This window comes from Panulirus ornatus, chromosome 16, assembly GCF_036320965.1.
Source record: "Panulirus ornatus isolate Po-2019 chromosome 16, ASM3632096v1, whole genome shotgun sequence".
NCBI classification, from domain to species: Eukaryota; Metazoa; Arthropoda; class Malacostraca; order Decapoda; family Palinuridae; genus Panulirus; species Panulirus ornatus.
Genome location: NC_092239.1, coordinates 8,339,962 through 8,359,400, shown reverse-complemented (window position 1 = coordinate 8,359,400; position 19,439 = coordinate 8,339,962). Strand labels below are relative to the sequence as shown.

Here is a 19,439-nt window from a genome sequence, read left to right as displayed (position 1 = left end):
ACCAAAGCCCTGAAGCATCATAGCCAAAACCCTGCTGTACCATAACCACAACCTTGCAGCATCATAATGACATCTGAAGCATCCTAACCATCTTTACTACAACACATCTTTACAGGAAAGATGTGCAACACCAAGAAGCAAAGGGCAAGAAGTGTGATCAGCTGGGGATCTGGGGAAGCGGGTGACTGCCACTGTTGCCCAAACACAAACACTGGTAAGACCATAACTACCCCTGTGTCCGGGCTAACGTGACCCTCACCATCCCACACACACTACTCTCATACCACTAATCATCATCACCACAGATCCAAACTGCCGCTATACCACCCGCTACACTTATCGCAAACTTCAAGAACCGTGAATGCTCTTATGCCCTTGAACACGACAGCAAGATCCTTAAGTACAATGACCTGACCCTTCAGCACGATGGTGCGGTGTGACCTTTGATGACCATGCCAGACTATCATACCAAAGGGCTGTACCATCATGCTGAAGGGTCGTACAGTTGTTGCCAAAGGTCGCACAGTCATGACTGCCTGGTCCGCTTAAGTTTCTAACGATTATCATTCCTGAAGTCTGACTTTTAGGCATACTGGGTCAGGTACCAAGACACTATCATATAATTACTTGTTTGGAGAACCAGTTCTTTTAACACATTCCACTTCAACATTCATAGGAAGTATATTTTCCCTGACATTCTTTTTTTCGGTGAAAAACTATAACCCTTAAGTACACTAAACTTAAACCATATACCTTAACATCGATTCTGGAGATTCGCTATGATGCCCTACTTATCAGCCAGGTTGTAAGAGGCCACGGCCTACAGTGCCTAGGAGCGTACCCACACCACGAAGATCATGTACAATTTGTAAATATTTGGCAAGGGAGATTTTAAATTCTCGTCTGAGCAGTCTACGATGTTTCGAATACCTGGCACGAGTGAATTGATCACTCAAGGCCCCCGGATGTTTAGGATGTTCTCATAATGTACTTGAAGGCAACCTCTGATCTTAAGTTATAATATTCAAAAGACTTCGCATGTCATGTCCACATGGAATACTTCATAACTGGAGATCAAGACACATGTCTTACCATATGAAAATGGAAATCAATCACGATCTTAAACGATCATTGTCTACATAGAACGGGTAAACAATTCCTTGCATTACAATTCCTTGCATTATTCAACGCCTCCACGTCACACCTCTTAGTATTGCATCAACGCCATCGCATGTCATGCTTCCTTGAACTTAGCCACCACAAGTCACACCTATTTGTATTACTTCAACTATATCTCCATGTATTTCAACATCATCACACGTCATTCTTTGCAATACTTCAAAACCATAATATCTCACACGTACTGCTTCAACGCGGCCACACTTCACAGTGCTTCGTATCGCTTTAACAAACCACAACACAGTGTTGCTTCTGTGCCGCCATAGGTATCACTTTTAGTAGCTACTACTTCAGCGCTGCCTTCCTCCTACTGATTTAGCGCTATGGTGGAGATTCGCTATGGTGCCCCACTTATCAGCCACGTAGTAAGAGGCCACGGCCTACAGTGCCTAGGAGCGTACCCGTACACAACCATGAAGATCAGGTACAATATGTAAATATTTGGCAAGTGAGATTTTAAATTCTCGTCTGAGTAGTCTACGATGTTTCGAATACCTGGCACGAGTGAATTGATCACAATGTTTTGTATAGCTTTAACAGACCACAACATACTGTATTACTTCTGTGCCGCCATAGGTAACACTTTTTGTAGCTACTACTTCAGCGTTGCCTTCCTCATACTGATTTAGCGCTATGGTGGAGATTCGCTATGGTGCCCCACTTGTCAGCCAGGTAGAATTATTGCTTAAACGTTACTATGCAAAACACTTGCTTGTATTGTTTCAACGCAACCACGTCACATTTCCTTTCACATTTATGCTCTTTCAACGCTGCTACGCGTCACTCATCCTTGTATTGGGTGAACGCCTCCCCACGTGACACATCTTTGTACTGCTTAAACGCCGCCATGTGCGACACCCTTACAATGCTTTTACGCTACTAGGAAGGACACAGCCTTATACTGTGTCAACGCTGTCAATTGGGAAATATCCTTTTATTGTTTTATCGCTGCTGCGCGTGGTATGCTTGTATTGCTTCTACGCTATCAAGCGCAACATCTTTGCATTGCTTCAAAGTCACCACACGTCAAACATACTACAATATACACAATTATGTTCCAATGCCGCCACGCGTCACATATGCTGGTCCCGCTTGAACGCTACCATAACACATACTCCCCAGTATATAACAGATGCCGGAATGACAGCCTTTTTTTTTTTTTTTTTCGTTAGAGGCTCCAGTCGCAGACTAAAGTCCACAGAAAGGCCGAACCTTAACTGAAGTATAGAGATGTTAGTGAAAGGGAAAAAGAAGAGATAAGGGAAAGTATCTACAAATTTTGGAGGAAAAGAAAGACCTGTCTTTAAAAAGGTGAATGTCAGTTGCCGAGAAATACTTGAGAGGTTAGCGAGTTCCAGAGCTTCGAGGTGCAGGGAAAAAGTTATCAAAGCGGCCCAACCTTGAGTTGCCAACGGCCACACATGAATCATGTGACGCAGCAGCTTGCCGAGCATTGCGTGATCTATCTAGTGGTGGAGACACACAAGCATCAAGCTCTCGGGAGCAAAAACCAATGCAATACATACAGAGTTGGGGAAAGTGAACTAACACTGCGGCGTAAGGCAAGCGGGTCAACTTTTGAAGTTAGCCTGGGCGAGTTTATTTACAGGAAATGCCATGTATAAGCCGGTTATGTGACAGTAGCCACAGTACAGCGCATATATATGTGCACCAACAGTTAGACACGGACATACTGCTCCATCCTCCAGTAATACGACCCTGGACAGGACTGTACTACTCTGCTGCTCCATCCTCCAGTAATACGACCCTGAACAAGACAGTAATATTCTGCTGCTCCATCCTCCAACATCAATGACAGACTTTACGTCACAGTTACCACCGACTAAATTTCCGTTCGTAGAAGCTCAGAAACCCAGATGAAATAATGACTGGTTGTCGTGAGGGCAGATGATGAGTGAGAGAGATGTCTGTCTGTCTGTCTGCCACAGTCTCCCAGGCAAACCCCACCCTCCCACCTCGCCTTTAACATTGCAACGTATTTGCTACTCTGAAGAGACTTGCAAAGAAACATCATAATCATAAAGCTTTAAATGCTCAATTTTGTTGGTCGTGTAAATAATTCAAGCTTAGCACTTACAGTACGAGTAGTTCGTAACTATAATAAACCTTAATGAAAGGCTATCCTGTTGTCAGAGGGTATTGTGTGTTCTGTTGTCGGAGGGTATTGTGTGTTCTATGATAGTGCGGAATCACTGCACTATCTATCTATGTTTCTGACGACCCATAAAAAGTATTCGCCTAAAATATCACATAAGTTAATAACTTGACAGTCGGCGGACAACCCTAAGGGTTCATATGTTGTGCCCACTTACCGGAAGTTTACGAATGTTGAGGCTCCGAGTCAGGCGTCCCACCAGATGGTGAGCAGGGTGTGGAGATGCTTGCCTCTACTGCAAAGCAGCGTGGGAGGTGACTGTAAGTGAACAATGGTTACGTATAACCTAGCTGCGCGTAGGGTATACATATGTGGGGGTGTCTGCAGGTGCAGTGGGTTGCATATGAGGTAGTGTGTGTGTGTGTGTGTGTGTGTGTGTGTGGGAGGGAGACACGTGGGGTGGCTGTAATACAACTTCCGTCGCATTATGATGGCTCCCCATCCTACACATCTCGCTGTACATCCAAGGTGCACTGCTGCTCCTCTGATCAGCCAGGCTGTTACTGAGGCCTGACTCAGGAGTCCCTTTTATCATCATGAAACTCCCGCAGATATATAAAATACAATACATAACATAATATAGTATAGGCCAACCCCGAAGGAAGAATGAACATCTGAGTGAAATGCAGGCCGACTGCTACACCTAGGATTTGAACCCATGTGGGCCCGTGCATGCGTCATGGGCAGTAACGCTAACCACTACATCAGACATACCCAGTTCATGAGTTTACGGGCCATGCGTCATGGGCAGTAACGCTAACCACTACATCAGACATACCCAGTTCATGAGTTTGTGTTGTGACACCATGATCACACTTAACACAGCCTATGTCTATTTCGTCAGTATCTCGTTCGTTCTCTTGCGCCGCTAAACTATAATCATGGGCGTATGGGCAGTGTTAGAGGCAGGATTTCGCCGCTCAGAATACATGTTGCGCCGGATGACGTAAACTGTTTGATTCTGTAAAGTCGGCCAGTTTACGTCTCAAACCTTGAAAGAAAAAAATCTGCGATGTTAGTGCTATGGGTTGCTGTTTTCCAATGATGTTTTCTTGAAGGAGAGCTCTGTGGGTCAGTTTCAGATCAAGCTCTTCCTTCACAATACGTTTAGCTTGACGGACTGATTTTGCGGAATTTGTAAAGCGTTAGAACCATCGAATGTTTATTCCGAGTTCTCTGACATTAATAAAAACATATTTCCACACTTTGAGCTACTTTCAAAGATATCTAAAATCTTAAAACTACATAGTAAAATCTTAAATTTAGGCTTCTTTAAAAAAAAATCATGTCTTTATATCAATATTCTTGTCTGAAATTTCTTGACTAATTTCTTTCCTTCCACAGCTATAATAAATCATATTCAATTCTAAGAGTTCTATAAGTTTGGCATTCCGCTGATACATCCTCTACGGTAATCCTGCAATTGCAGGTTTCACATTATGGCAGGTCTCGTCTCCGCACAAAGTGATCATGGATCAACACAGTGACCAATACCGAAACAAAGCGATTCTTGCTGATGGAGAAACGCCATATTTGAACTTTTTTCCCTTCTGTGTATTTTTTTTTTTTTTTGGGGGGGGTGGTCTAAGCCCAATCTCGCTTATTATTTACATCTATCTTAAATTTTCATTCACCACATAAAATCACAATGAGGTATAACTCCCGTACACAGAATGTATTCAGCTGCTTTCGCTTCTGTATCTACAATGTCATTACCGCTGAAACCAAGACATGAGCAAAATTCTACGTTCACACTTTGAGTTGTTTCTTACAATCCAGACTTGGACTTTTATTTTTTCAATTCTAGGCTTAATGTAGCATCTAGAAATCAATTCACACAATTCTATGCAATCACTTGTACTTGTACTTAATAAGCCAAAGGCACTGATGGTCCTAGAGCTGAACTTAACGAATGAACAGAAGTACTATCTTTTTTTCTCTCTCTCTATCTTACCAAGAACTGTTTGTTGTGCTTCCTGTTTATTTTTTCCTTTTATTCGCTTATGGAAGATAAAGTTTAAGGTAGTGCTACTGTCTGCGCCAGAGCCGCCACACAAAGTGATGATGTTATGTTGAGGTGAATGCCAACAACACTCGCACTCTATACAAACACGGACATAATTATCCCTCTCAGGGAGTCTGGTTTATTCGTTTTCATACACAGTTTGTTGTAGGGGTATACAGATTACTGCAGACATAAATGCGTCCAAGTTTATTCTTGCGACGCAGCTGGTTATCCTTGAGGAGAGAGAGAGGTTTACAATACCTTCGGATGGTTAGGGGTTTCGTCTCCAGCCCCGTGTCCCCGCCTACCCTGGCCCCGTGAGTCTGCCACATACTGTTCAACATCACAACTAAATTGGCGGCACACGTCTTGTCAGCTTACATAAGCACGTGCGGCGGTGAGCAACTAATGAGCACCGTATAGCACCGTATTTACAGTGAAGTCTTTGCACTATTTTATCTTACTGGCAACCCTCACTCTCCTCTCTTCCATGGTGGGCAAATCTGAGGCCTCTACCCTTTCCCTGTGACTCAGCCCTCTTAATTCTGGTTGCGTGCGTGACAGTGTGTGTGTGTGTGTGTGTGTGTGTGTGTGTGTGTGTGCGCGCGCATGATGATGCTGACACCCCCCCTCCCACTCATCAGCAACCGTCACCTGTGTTATCTCATAACTGTGGGTTAGAAGGTCCACGTCACATGCGGCTAGAACCCGTCACACCCTGGACTAACGATAACCACCCGTCCTGTGTGACTCGGGGATAACAAACCGTCACCCCCATCCCACCACCACCCACCCACCCACACACACTAGGTTTCCCGTACCCACACGTCCAAATATCCCCCCAAACACTGCCACATATCTGCAACACAGCCAACACTGTGCGTAAAATTCTAACTACAAAATGGTTTGTGTGGACGAATGAATGCAAAACAAATGATAAGGAAAAAAGGACGAGAGAAACTGGGGGGAGATTACCAAGCTATTTTTGGGCTGAGGTGACTCGGGCAGAGGGGCGGTGTGGGTGGAGAGAGAGAGAGAGAGAGAGAGAGAGAGAGAGAGAGAGAGAGAGAGAGAGAGAGAGAGAGAGAGAGAGAGAGAGAGAGAGAGAGAGAGAGAGAGAGCGTACCAGATAAGTTAGGGGGAGTGCTGATGACGAGGGGCTGGAGATTGTAAACGGAGAGCAGAGTACTTCAAAGAGCACTGAGGATGTATTGCTATCACAATACCGTCGTCATACGTAGACCGTGGAGCAGTAAGGGTCGCCCTTATGTCTTCACAACAAGGACCCTGGAGGTGTTCAAAGACCTACAGAGAACTACAGGCTCAGTCCGACGGCAAGGTAAACCAGCCCAAGGCGCACCAATCAGACCACAGGAAATTTGAAAACGTCCACGAGAACATGTGGCCAACGAGTATAAGGAAATGTCCTAACGCCTGGCCTCAAGTCCAATCGCACCTCACCAATTCGCTACGATTTACCTCGAAGCGGCGACAGCCTCATGTTGCAGCTTAATCAAAGCAACTTTCCTCACCGAACCTAGCATTTGCTATGGATGTACAGACCACATTGCTCTCTTTCATCACCATCTCCTTCCTCTCACTGTGGCTTTAAGTGCTCCCAAAACTGCCTCTGGGGTCCCTATTTTGAAAGAAACTCACCACAAGAGATTCGCAACACACAATGGACTAGTGTGGTCCAATATTGCTTAGTCCAGATGTGTGACTATTTACATGTTACACGCCGACCTTCATGGAGCAACACCTAACATTCTCCTCGCTCCCTGCGCCGCGATACAGCTGTATATGTCATGCCAGAGACTCAAGCATCACAGGCTGTGACACTAACCTTCCTCCACAAGACCTGACCAACTTATGGCCCCTGTCGGTGAAGGTGTTACTCTTCCTAGTTCACAGTGTGTACATAACCAAGGACGTCGTCGCTCTTCAACCGGCCGTAAGCGTCGGTTTACCATGCTTAAGTCCGTCAGCCAGGGGGTTTTACCGAAGCTGGCCGTGGATAGCGACTTTACCACGTTGGTCATGGAAGCCGACCGAGATCCTTAACCCCTGGATCACGACTGCCAAAGAAAAGCCAGGCCATCATACCCAAGGAACGCACCGTCGAGCTCAAAAGGGTCAGCAAGAATAATCCGGAGAAAGTTAATACGCACAGTTGCCCTCCATGTTTCCTTTCTTACGTCTTGCGTGGTGCGTCAGCCAGCATGACCACTGCCCCTGCCTCCCCGCCAGCACTCGGGCAGGTCAATTCCTCCATCCCCAGCCCCTGAACCATCACTCACGCAGTGAAACAAGACCACATGAAGATGACACAGACGTTCACGTGTTGTTACCGCCCGCATCTGCCCGCCAACTTCATCATTCTTCATGACACCTGACACCACACCGGGACGCACCAACACCCTCCCCCACCCACCACCACCTTCAGGAGTGTATCTAAGAGTTAAAAGTCACTTCACGTTGCTCCGCCATCAATAACTGTTTGACTACGGCGTGGAGTCGACTTGATATTTCAACATCACTTCCCCGTACTACTGACTTTGCTGTACAGCTAGAGAGCTGTTTTTCTTGAAAACATACATTAATCTCCTTCTTCAGACGGCTTTCTGCGGCAACAGAGCAGTGGCTTTAACGGCACTTAATGCAACGCTCACAACGATTCGCACGTGTTCCAAGCTTCATCTTAATAACCTCAACAGTATAAGAGCTATTGCCAAGAGCGACTCATTCAGTTAAGACTGAAAAATCATTTAACCTCCAGCTTATAATCCAAGGTTACAGCTACATCAGTACTGCACGCGACACGCCTGTGACAACGATAAATGTCGTTGCAAGTTTCGTGGTGATAATTTTATGAATGATAAAGTTAGCCCTGGATAGAAAAAAAAAAAAACTGCACGAGGAGCATATGATGAAGTTATGATAAATAGGACGTGAAACACTGACACACACATCAGTCCTGCCCTGCGCAGCAAGGGGGAATTGACCTCCTTGATAACGTCGGTACGACCCTTGAACAGATGGTAGCGTCTTGCTCAGGGTTCGTTAAACTGTGCTGAAGGATCGTATCGCCGTGCTTAAGGTTCCTAACATTGTGCTGAAGGATCTTAACGTTGTGCTTCGTAACACTGTGATGAAGGATCGTACAGAAGTGCTTAAGGTTCGTAACATTGTGATGAAGGATCGTACCGTAGTGCTCAGGGTTCGTAACATTTTGCTGAAGGATCGTACCATCGTGCTCAAGGGGTTAAAGACTTGCTATACCGTGGAAGACGTGTCAGGAGATGATATGGTGAACTTACCTGGTAGATGACACTACCTACCCTGGGAGGGACTACATCACCACCATGCTCAACTTACCTGTAAAAGATAAGAGAACACCATTACTATACATGCAAAGAGAAAAGTTACAATATTACCCACTACAGTACCAAAACATATGTTATGCATGACATATATGAGGGGGCCAGAGACAAGCCTCCCGACCGACCCAAGGCCAATACCAGGAGGCGCTTTCGATCGCCAGAGCCCGGCTCCCCGTTACACAAACTCACCTGCGGGACCTGGAGCCCAGAGAGCCTCCGCCACACTGCACCGCCGCAGCCATTTTGGCCGTGAGGGACAAGAGCGACATGTTCAGGTGGATGTCTATGGCGGTACACACGACACAGTTCCAACTGCAACACGACGCAGTTCCAGCTGCAGCACCACTCTTCCCTCTACATTGTCTGATGCTTCACTATCCACTATCACTAACTCTGTTCACACACTGTAGGTCAATCACGATTTACCTATAATCACCACCATACACATTACACATTTCACTGGTTTCAGGTCTTCCTTAAGTTCTGATAAAGCCACACTTACAAAGATAAAATCGAAGTCCCTACAGGGATGTTGTGTGGACGAACTCTTCCATCTATCAGTAGGATTAACAGTGGGACCCTCCCTTGTCCTTCACGACCTCGGGTGTGTCCCGGGAGTCGTGTCCTGCGGGCGTTCCACAACAGCATCATGAGCCACGGGGAGAGGAAGGCCACACTACCTCGAGTCTACACAAACGATCCAAGTTATACCATACCAAAAGCACCCAAGTCCCTCCACTATCCTCACGTCAGTTAAAGAAAAAAAAATCGACATCGACAATTTGAGAAGTTGGTTAATGACGATCTCAGAACTTTGACAAGACGATCTGGAAAGATGGGCACGACTATCCGAGAAACTGGTGTGGGGTATCTTCCATCTGTTGCTGCTAATCATGTGTAAACAAACAGCCTGGGGTAGCCATGGCCATGGGTATGCGTCCCCCCCACAAATCCTAACTATGCCACAGGGGAAAACTAAATTCTACGATGATAACCTCCGCATGATAAGACTCACAATAAGTTCTCACGTCGCTACAAGTTTCAGTGCTGCAGTCTCCTTTTTATGTTCATTTTAAATTGATTATCGAAGTTTTCGCCTGTACCTACAGTGTTACGTCTAAGCCCAAGTTGCACTAATGCGTCTCTAATCAGTCAAATTATTCGAGGGTGAACCCGCAAGCCTTCATCCCACAACTTGGTTGCATCAGGTCCGCTATGTGTGAATCTGATACTAAACTTGCTGGAAGAGAGTTGGAATCAGGCACCAACTGCTTACTCCATTCTGTCTAATGTTTACGGCTCCTTTGTAACTGACAGGGTTTTTTATGAAAGAGTCTGTGCTCCAAATTTTTTTGTCGTTCCAAGCAATTTAGACCTGCACGTAGAAAAACCCTCTCAGTACTTAATGACAACCACAATTTACACGGTAAGGAATTAAGTTCTGTTTACTAGAAAGGGTTCAGGAGTACTCCATGAGAGACGGGTATGTGACACAGTGGAGACAACGCCAGATGGTGGAGCAGGAAGGAGGCGGACGTGTGACAACACTGGAGACAATGCTAGATGGTGGAGCAGAAGGGAAGCGGGCGTGTGACACACTGGAGGTCGTGCCAGACGGTGGAGCTGAAAGGAAGCCGGTGTGTGACACGCTGGAGACAGTGCCAGATGGTGGAGCAAGAGGGAGGGAGGGCAGCAGCAGCAGCAGCAGGATGGTGCTGGGGAGCTGCCCACACAATCACCACCAATAAACAACAATTCAGCCACTGTATACTACAGCACCTGTGACGCTGCGGCCTCCCCTCCACCACACACCACGTACCCATCGCTCCTCACCAACCATCCTCCCCGCTTTCACCCATATATCACCACAATACCTCCAGGAAATGTAGGAACATTAATACGTACACCATTCACTGGTCGTCTCGGAGGCTTTTCTACCACCACTATTCCGTCCAAATATGCATATTAGTATAAATCTCCCTCCCTGTTTTGTACATAAATAAAGGTAATTTAACACTTATGTTAATAACAACAGTAATAACTATTATGATGATAAAAACTAATAATATACATAATACGGTTCTCAGACGCAGATTACAGCACGTAGAAAAATAGGCTAGAACAGATGTTTCCAACTTTCCACGGTACACATCTCCATCCACGAGCACACTGTACTTGCACTAGTGTTTCTTTCATACGTAACGAGCATTTGTTCCAAAATTTGCCGACGAGACCAATTATGAATTACCTCAGGTGTAGAACAAATTGATTACAGTCTGATACTGTATAAGTGCGTCCCTCTTAATGACCTATAAATATTTGACTCTGAACAAAGGGAAGGATGGGGGAAGGGACAGGGGAAGCCACAAACACTTTACTACTGCTCAATTCTTCAAGTGTTTGCCATTACTAGACACATCCCTGAGCATGTTCAGGGAGGGTGGGTGTGCCTGGCACAGGAGCCGAGAAGTAACAAGAGACACTAGTGTTCACCAGGTCTCCGCCTCCCGAGCCCTGCATAATTCACAGGCCGGCAGCCACTCACCCAGCCAGAACGGCCGGGCCAGGTGTCTCCCGCAGGATGCATACACCACCCACCTACCACGTGTGTACACCAGTTGTCTCCTGCAGGATACACACGACCCACCCACCACATGTGTACAGTGTCTCCCGCAGGACACATACTGATCATTCACCAAGTGTGTTTACTAAGTGTATCCTGCAGGACACAGAGACTACCCACCCACCACGCACCAGGTGTCTCCCACGAATAAAAAATGGTAACCACCACACAACTGTTATGTACAGTCAACAAAAATAGTATCGTTACACTTGTGACAGATTGAATTAGCAATGAACGATGTTTTTTGGTATGGCTGGTATTTGTGATCATTTGCTGCATTTCCTTTATAGTATAAAATTTTTTCATGCCGTATTCTCAGAATTAAATCTTCTGAATTATCCAAATTTATTTCTTACATGAAATCGGACAAATAAGTGGAAGTCTCTAATCTTGTGATATCTATTTGAAGAATTATTCGTTCCATGCTAAGGCAAAGAATATTGGGTGGTTAAAGTGAGGGGCCGCCACTTCCCAAAGTAATGAAGAAAGATAAAAAAAAAAAAAAACGAAGAGTTGATGTAACGAATCATATAAGGACATCACTGTTTTGCTCGAGGGAGAGCTATCTAACCACTTCAAGCTGATTTTCCTGAAATTACAGGAATTTGGAGCATGAACGATCGTAAATGTTCAAAAGAGAGGAACAATATAAACGAATCAGACTTGTTGGGTATGGCAGTTGTGGCTATCCCATTCAAGAGTACTTCTACAGGGAATGGAACGCACATATGATAGCGAAACTGCATCCAGAAGAGCGAAAATGTGACGATGCAAAAATGTAATGTTTTTGTTTTGAATTGTGAAATTCAGAGCTCTGCCAGATTTTCCAAACTTTTCAAGCCGTATATTTCTTTTCAATTTTATCAAATTCTCTCTCTTTTTTTTTGAACAAATTTAACACAGGTAAATTTTACTAGCAAACACAAGAAGGTTTTCAGAGAACAGTCAGTAAGAATACAGACGTATCTGGTAATTCCCTCCAACCGTAAGCATTCTTATCTTGTGAACATAGCCTAATAAGGAAAGCAGGAATACCAACACTGACGAAACCCAGGGCAGTATAAAAGAACTCTTTCGTCTTGTGTTTTAAAATGTCGAGCACGGCAAGAGTAACGATATATACATATACTCTTTTTGTTGACTGTACACACACACCTCCAAGCGCCAAGCACAGCCCATTTTCACCATCCTCTTTATTCTCGTTTCCTTTTCCCTCCGTACCCGTCTGTGACTCTGTCCCTATTCATATTTTTCTCTGAGGGACAGAGTATTTACCCACATAAAACGAGATTTTGCCTGAGGCAAAAGTAGCGCGTAGCGCTCACTGTGAGAACGAACAGGGAAGCAATCAACTAAATCAACATGTGTGAAGAGACCGAAACTGAGTTACGTAAATTGGAATGTGAATATTCGAGTGTGTACAGATAAACGAAACTGTACGTGGAGGGAGTTCCGATACCCATCTCCTGGACTCTCTCTGCTATCAAATTTCTTTAAACTCGTGTATTTGGTCCACATCTAGTTTGTTCAATCAGCTTATTCTATTCATCCACCTCTCTAAGTGTGTGTAGTTACACATTTGTACTGTAAGGGGGATGGAGTTTACCACGGAGTTTACCACTCGTGCGGCCCCCATCTCTTGAACATTGTCTACTATCATAGAACTTTTTAAATTTCTATTTGATGTTTACATTAACAGTCTTGTCCTCTCGCTGTTCTGTCCCTACATTTCTCAAATGAGTGTTCACTATATATGTCATCCATACGTTTTAAAAATGTAAAAGTTGTGTTTATATCACCCTTCACTCTTTTCTGTTCCATGGTGAGCAATTTCAATATCCTCTCGCTTTTCCCTGTCATTCATCTGTTTAAATTCTGGTACAATAAATATTTGCTCTCCACTGGATTCCTATTACTTCTTTGTAATTCTTAGATGCGGTGACCAAACTTGAGCAGCATATTACAGTTCTGGCCTTGCTGAATAATTCCTTTGCTTCGACCTTGGATGCTATTCTAGTATTTGCTAACAACCAGCTGGCCTTCTTAACTAACTCCTAAGGTAAGGACTCTGGCGACAGGTAAGGGACAATGTCGACTTCGAAGTCTCTCTGTAACACAGATTCCTGTCGTCTCTTTCATGCTACTTGATAATCATATCGAGGTCTTCCTTCACTGTGACCCATCTTCATCATTTTCAATTTTCATCAACCTGTATCACACCAACTGCAGAGACTGTCAAGGTCCCCTTGTAAGGAGATGCAATCCTTCAATTTCTTAACTTTCCTCATGACCTTTGCATCGTCTGCTAGCATATTTAGGTTGTAAGTGTGTGTGTGTGTGTGTGTGTGTGTGTGTGTGTGTGTGTGTGTGTGTGTGTGTGTGTCTGAAGAGACAAGTAAATTAGAGCTACGTATCTCTTCACTACAGCAAATAGTCTTAAGCCGTGCAATGATTAACCATACAAACAAGTGTGAGAGATGGGCTCGGTGGGAGATTGAAGTCCCGCCTTTCGAACGGTCTCTGGTCAAACCCCCTCGTTAATGGGGCGCCAATCCATAATCTCATAAGAACCGTCGAAAAACAATATCGACCTGTTCCTCTTTGATTTTCAACAAAGGTGTGAATAGGAACATACACAGGGAGGGAAGTTTAACGGGGGATGCCTGGAGGGTAAGGGTGCCCGACAGGGTGTAATTTTGATACATGTTGTAAGGCAAGTACGTGGGGAAGGAGCAGTATGATCACACCTCCTATTCTGCAGCAGACACAGCCTCACTAGCACCAGCGACACAGCCCTCACCAGCAACAGTGGCACAGTCTCAACAACGGCAGTGATCAAGGCCAACCAGCACCAACGAGGCAGTCTCACTGACAGCAGCGATAGCCTCATAAATATAGGTGACCAAGCCTCACCAGCTGCAGTGAGACAACCCCACCAGCAAGAAGCAATCAATGAGATGTCTGCCACACACCGAGAACCACGTCCCAGAATCTAAACACTACCGGGGTGTCTGACATGCATGAGGACAGAAGTACTCCAAACATGCGACCCACACACATACCAAAGAGGGGAAAATTACAGGAGGTTCAGCCCAGATCGAACGAGACGCTCCCGTAGACGGGGCGCAAACGAGTGACAAGAAAAAGAATTCACTGCAAAGAGTGACAAGAAAAAAAGTCACCGCAAAGAAGAGAAAACCCGCCATATAAACAGAGCAGACCTCATCAGTTAGTCAGGATTTCAAGGGGGCCACTGAAAACACACTCTGCCCCAGGATCAGACTCTTGAAACTCAATCTTTTATAAAGAAAAATTCAAAACACCATTAGCACTAAACATCATCTAAACAAAATGTTCTGGATATCATCCCTGCTGTTTTGAAACTTTGACTCATCGCTCCACCCGACTAATGAGGATGAGAATTAATTTAAAAAAAAATTATCGACCGTCAGCACATTACGCTGATGCGATATATACAAATTCTGCGAATGTTACATGTTGACCACGTTGTCACTGCACACAAAATGCCTACGATACAACCGCTGTTTTTGATTGTGGGATAGTGTGAAGATCTTTCACTGAACATTTTGATGCAGAAAGCATCGGAACTACTGGGAACTACTGGAATCAGTGGGGCTATACTCTCTGGACAAGCAGACAGGAGGTATATCATGTTTTAATCCTCTAAAACCCTGGAAGGCACGGTACCCAGTCTAATGCCAAAAACAGTTCCCTATTGGCAAGATAGTCATGGAAAGCAGAATATTACCACTGAAATCAAGAGGCGCAATTTGCAACAATAAAAGAAATCAAGAGGCGCAATTATCAACGACAAAGAAATCAAGAGGTGCAATTATAAAAAAGATCAAAAGGCATAATTAGTAACAAAAGAAATCAAGAGGCGCAATCATCATCAACAAAAGCAAACACCTTGAACATCCGGGCCCCGAGACTGTTCGACACTTTGCCAGCATCCATCAGAAACAAGGAGGGTGCAGAGCTGAAAAATCTAAGAGCCTAGACAAGTATTTGCCAAGTGTACCAGATCAGACTATAATGTATTTGTTACGTATGCCTGCAAGCTGCGGCCTCCAACAGCATGGTCGACAAACTGCTCGACTCTGAAACTTAAACAGTCTGAACTGTGAGGGCAAAAGTCCCCCGAAGACAACTTGAGGAATAGGAAAGCAGTGAAACAGCGCCACTAGCAGCAGCAACAAAGCCCTACAAGCAGCAGTGGCACCATCACACCAGCGGGTGACATTTTTAGCAACAGCAGTGACAACAGTGGTCACAAAGCATCACCAACAACAGTGACTTACACTACCTCACTAGCTAGTCACAAAGCTTAAGCAGCCTTGTAACACTAGCAGCAGCAGTTACCTAATCTCACCAACAAGAATGACCTAACTTCGCCGACAGCAGCATACGAACTCTCCAGCAACCCTAACCAATATCTACCAGCGGTGGCGACGCAACCTTACCAACTGTAGTGTTGTAGGCTCCAAAAATTCAGAATTTTATTCCCAGGAGAAAAGAGACCCCTAACAGCAGCTGCGTTGTAGCCTTACAAACAGCAGCGTCCAAGTCTCACCATCAGCAGACGGAGCGTCAACAGCAGGAAGAGCTCAGTCCCACCAGATGAGCAGCGTAGCCCCACCAGCATGAGCATCGTAGCCTCGCCAGCAAACACTGAAGCCTCCACTGCAAGGGCATCGTACCCTAAACAGCAAGAGCATCTTAGCCTCAACAACAGGAGCATCGCAGCATCACCAGCAGGAGCAATGTAACCTTACCAGTAAGAGCATCGTAACCTAACTAGCAGGAGCATCGTAGCCTCACAAGCAGGAGCATCGAAGCCTCATCAGCAGGAACATCATGGCCCCACTAGTAAGACCATCGTAACCCAACAGCAGGAGCATCGTAGTCTCATTAGCAAGAGCATCGCAGGCTATCCAGCATAAAAAGAAGCCGGTGGTAGCAGGTAAGTTGTTAACATGGTGGTGCGTGAGGGGCCAGGGATGGGAAGGTAAGGCAGATAGGGTGGCGAGCAACGCCAGGCCTGGCTCAGAATAACCCCAAGTAAACAGTGATGGCCTCAGTCATCATGCAGTACCTCTTGTAAACACAGTGGTCGTCTGCTACGCCACATACCCAGCCAGATGGCGTCAGAGCGACCAGCTGGGCCACGGGGGATGGTTCTTACACCAGCTGCCCGTTATGTTAACACTGGCTCGCATGGCACAACAACTACGTCTTCCTTCCAAACACAAATATACTTCATGTACTTTGCTCAACCCCTTGAGCACATCGTTACGACCCTTGGGTATGTTGCTCCTGACTCCGACCTGACCTATGAGTCTGGTAATCATATCCAAAGGCTAGCAACGCTGTGCACAAGGATCACACCGTCGTCCTCAAGGGCCTTGCCCTCTAGCTCAAGGGTTTAACCAACAGACGGAAGTTTTCGTTTCACAACAATGACCGACGACTCAGTAACACGCACTAATCACGTAAATCATCATCCCTTCACGCACGATATCACGAAGACCAGTGGAGGCTCTAGCTACACATTCATGGCAAAGATATTCATGAAATCTCCTTCTGGTAAGTGGGCAATCAGTTTCATGAATTACGTATTCCCTCTGCCTCGGTTCAGAGACAGTAGTGCGTTTGTGGGAGGAGCGAAGCGGAGCGGTGGCACACAGGGGCACAGTAGATGGGCGACTGTCAAGGCAGGCGGGAAGCTGGTGGGCACCGTCGACCCACCCCGCCCACCTCGCTGCCAGCGGCCCTCTGCCGCGCCCACTCTCCCTCTCTGTCCTCACCAAACAACATACATCACACACTACTAATCAACAGCTGTATCTATACAACTTATGCCACATTATTCCACCCGTAGTGTTCTCATGCTAGCGTTAGGTACGGTCGATTAAAGTAATGAAACAGAGGGAGGGAGTGTGGGGCCAGAGACGAACGGGCATCTGGGAGGAGCCGGGGTGCCAGTGAGAACATAGTGTGGGTGGTGCTGCTGGTGCAGTCTGTCTTGGTGATCATGTGGCCGTTGCATGTAGTGGTGGTGGTGGTGATAACGGTGTTGGTTCTGGTGATGTTTGCACGGCTGTTTGTAATGTTGGTGTAGTCTTTGATGTTGTTGTTGTTGGTGGCGCTGGTAGACTGTCATGAATGGCTCTAGATGCGACTGGAGAGGACAGTCACCACGACAAAGACGAAGGAAAAGAAGAGGAAAGACATGAATAATAATGAATAGCTGGTAAAGCAAGAGGAGGAGGAGGAGGAGGAGGAGGTGGTGGTGGTGGTGGTGGTGGTGTGTGAGGAAAGTGGTGTACCTTACGTTAGATACATCCTACTTCGATTTTTGAGGTTCGACTTTAACTTCAAAGTTTGGTCTGGGGCCAGTATGTTCCTCAAATCAGTCTCTATGAGGTCGCGGTCCCATAAGCAGATCAGATAAACTCTGTTGTTATTTATCCGGTGAAATCTTGATTCCCTTCACTATCTGGTCATTATCCATCACAATATTCTGAAGATAGAAAGCTAAGCAGTTCCACGATAAGGCCTTTAAAATGCCTTCTCTTAAAGAGCGTATGATACTTGCTGTTGTTACAGTCGTCAGTTCTCTGGCTTGCGTGATGCTTGTGCACATTATTCGCGGTTGCAAATCGTCAGCTCTCAGCTTAGCCCGGGTCTTTGCCTTAGGAAGGCCCGCCCTCCTTTGTACTATTCGTGGTATTTTCAAGTCTCTTGCGTGTACAATACCAAAATGGAAATGATCTTCGAGTGCAGACTGTGAAACAGACCTTCCAATGTTTATCAACAAGCAGGATACAACACATTTCAGTATCTCTTTATTCCAAACCACCTGAACAACTTACCAGAACGATAGACAGCCGGCGAGAGCAATAAAAGGATCCCGTCACTTTATATTGTCGGACTTTGCAAAAATTCGACAATCTGCTATAATTGCTTTACTCCTACTCCACAATCTGAAGCTACGTGAGTCAGCTCAAGACTCGGCGGGACAGCATCAGACAAGGTCTCTCTCCCGAGAGGATGTTTACTATATCCGTATTGTTACAGATGTACAATTTACTATATCCGTATTATTACAGTTGTACATGTCTTTGTAAGGCAAGCGTTCCAAGAGCCTGGTCCTGTAGTAGAATCCATGGCCATGCCGTCATTGGACCTCTACAGGTCTCATGGTTTAGTGGTGACATCAGCTGTGTGATGCAGTGATGAAATCATTACCCAAGAAGTCACTGGATTATATATCTTCAGACGGTTTTTCTTGTCTACCTGAACACTGTATCTCACTGCTGCCCTTCTAATCCCTGCGATTTCACTTAACATTAAAAGCATTACGATTCTTTTATTTTTCTTACTTTTTGCTTAGCGGGCTACTGTTACTGCTTGTCCTTCGCGCAAGCTTACGTAAGAAGTAATTTTTTCCCCCTTCAACTGACCAGACACTTTGCTCCTCTTTTTTTTCCCTCTATGAGATTTTATGCCTATGCTCACTCTCTGATGACAGGTTTGTTGCTCCCCTTTGCTGAGACTAATGTGGCCAGATAGGATCTCCCGTTTCATTTCTTCACCTACACACATAGAGACTAGGCTACACCATTCTCGTTCACTCGTCACGCGCATGTGTGGAGCGTCTCTGCCGTCAACTTTTCCAGACATTCTTTTTTTTTATGGTGTTTCGACACTCATATTCCGACTGAACAAGAGAGAGTCCACAATATATCCTTCCCTATTGTATACATGGGTAAAAAATCGCCTTAAAGGTAAGTAATCCACACGACTTCTTCCTAAATAGGATTTCCCCTACGTTACAAATAGCAAGCCTCACCACAGGATTTCGAAAGCTTTACTGGACCTCTGTCCTTTTAATAAATTGCAAAACACCACCAACACTAGTATTAACCATCCTCTAGAACGAAGGCCTACACTATGGCATAATAATTAGAAAACATGAAACTAACGAGACGGAAAGCCCACACTGTGGCATAATATTAGAAAACATGAAACTAACTCACATCATCGTCC

At 45.3% G+C, this 19,439-nt stretch overlaps 1 protein-coding gene across 10 annotated transcripts in view; it reads right to left on the bottom strand.

The window, feature by feature from the left end:
• Positions 1-19,439, bottom strand: part of RhoGAP93B (MyTH4 and RhoGAP_KIAA1688 domain-containing protein RhoGAP93B) — a 326,788-nt gene that overhangs the window by 58,782 nt on the left and 248,567 nt on the right. For 2 of the 10 annotated variants that reach the window (XM_071671212.1, XM_071671211.1), the window contains exon 2: positions 8,933-9,169. The exons of 6 other annotated variants lie outside the window; for them this stretch is intronic. In XM_071671212.1, the coding sequence (XP_071527313.1) occupies positions 8,933-9,012 (80 nt within the window). In that variant the 5' untranslated portion in view covers positions 9,013-9,169. Of the gene's footprint in view, positions 1-8,932; positions 9,170-17,002; positions 17,156-19,439 lie in introns of those variants that run through there. 2 more of the 10 variants (XM_071671210.1, XM_071671213.1) reach the window with 2 other exon arrangements.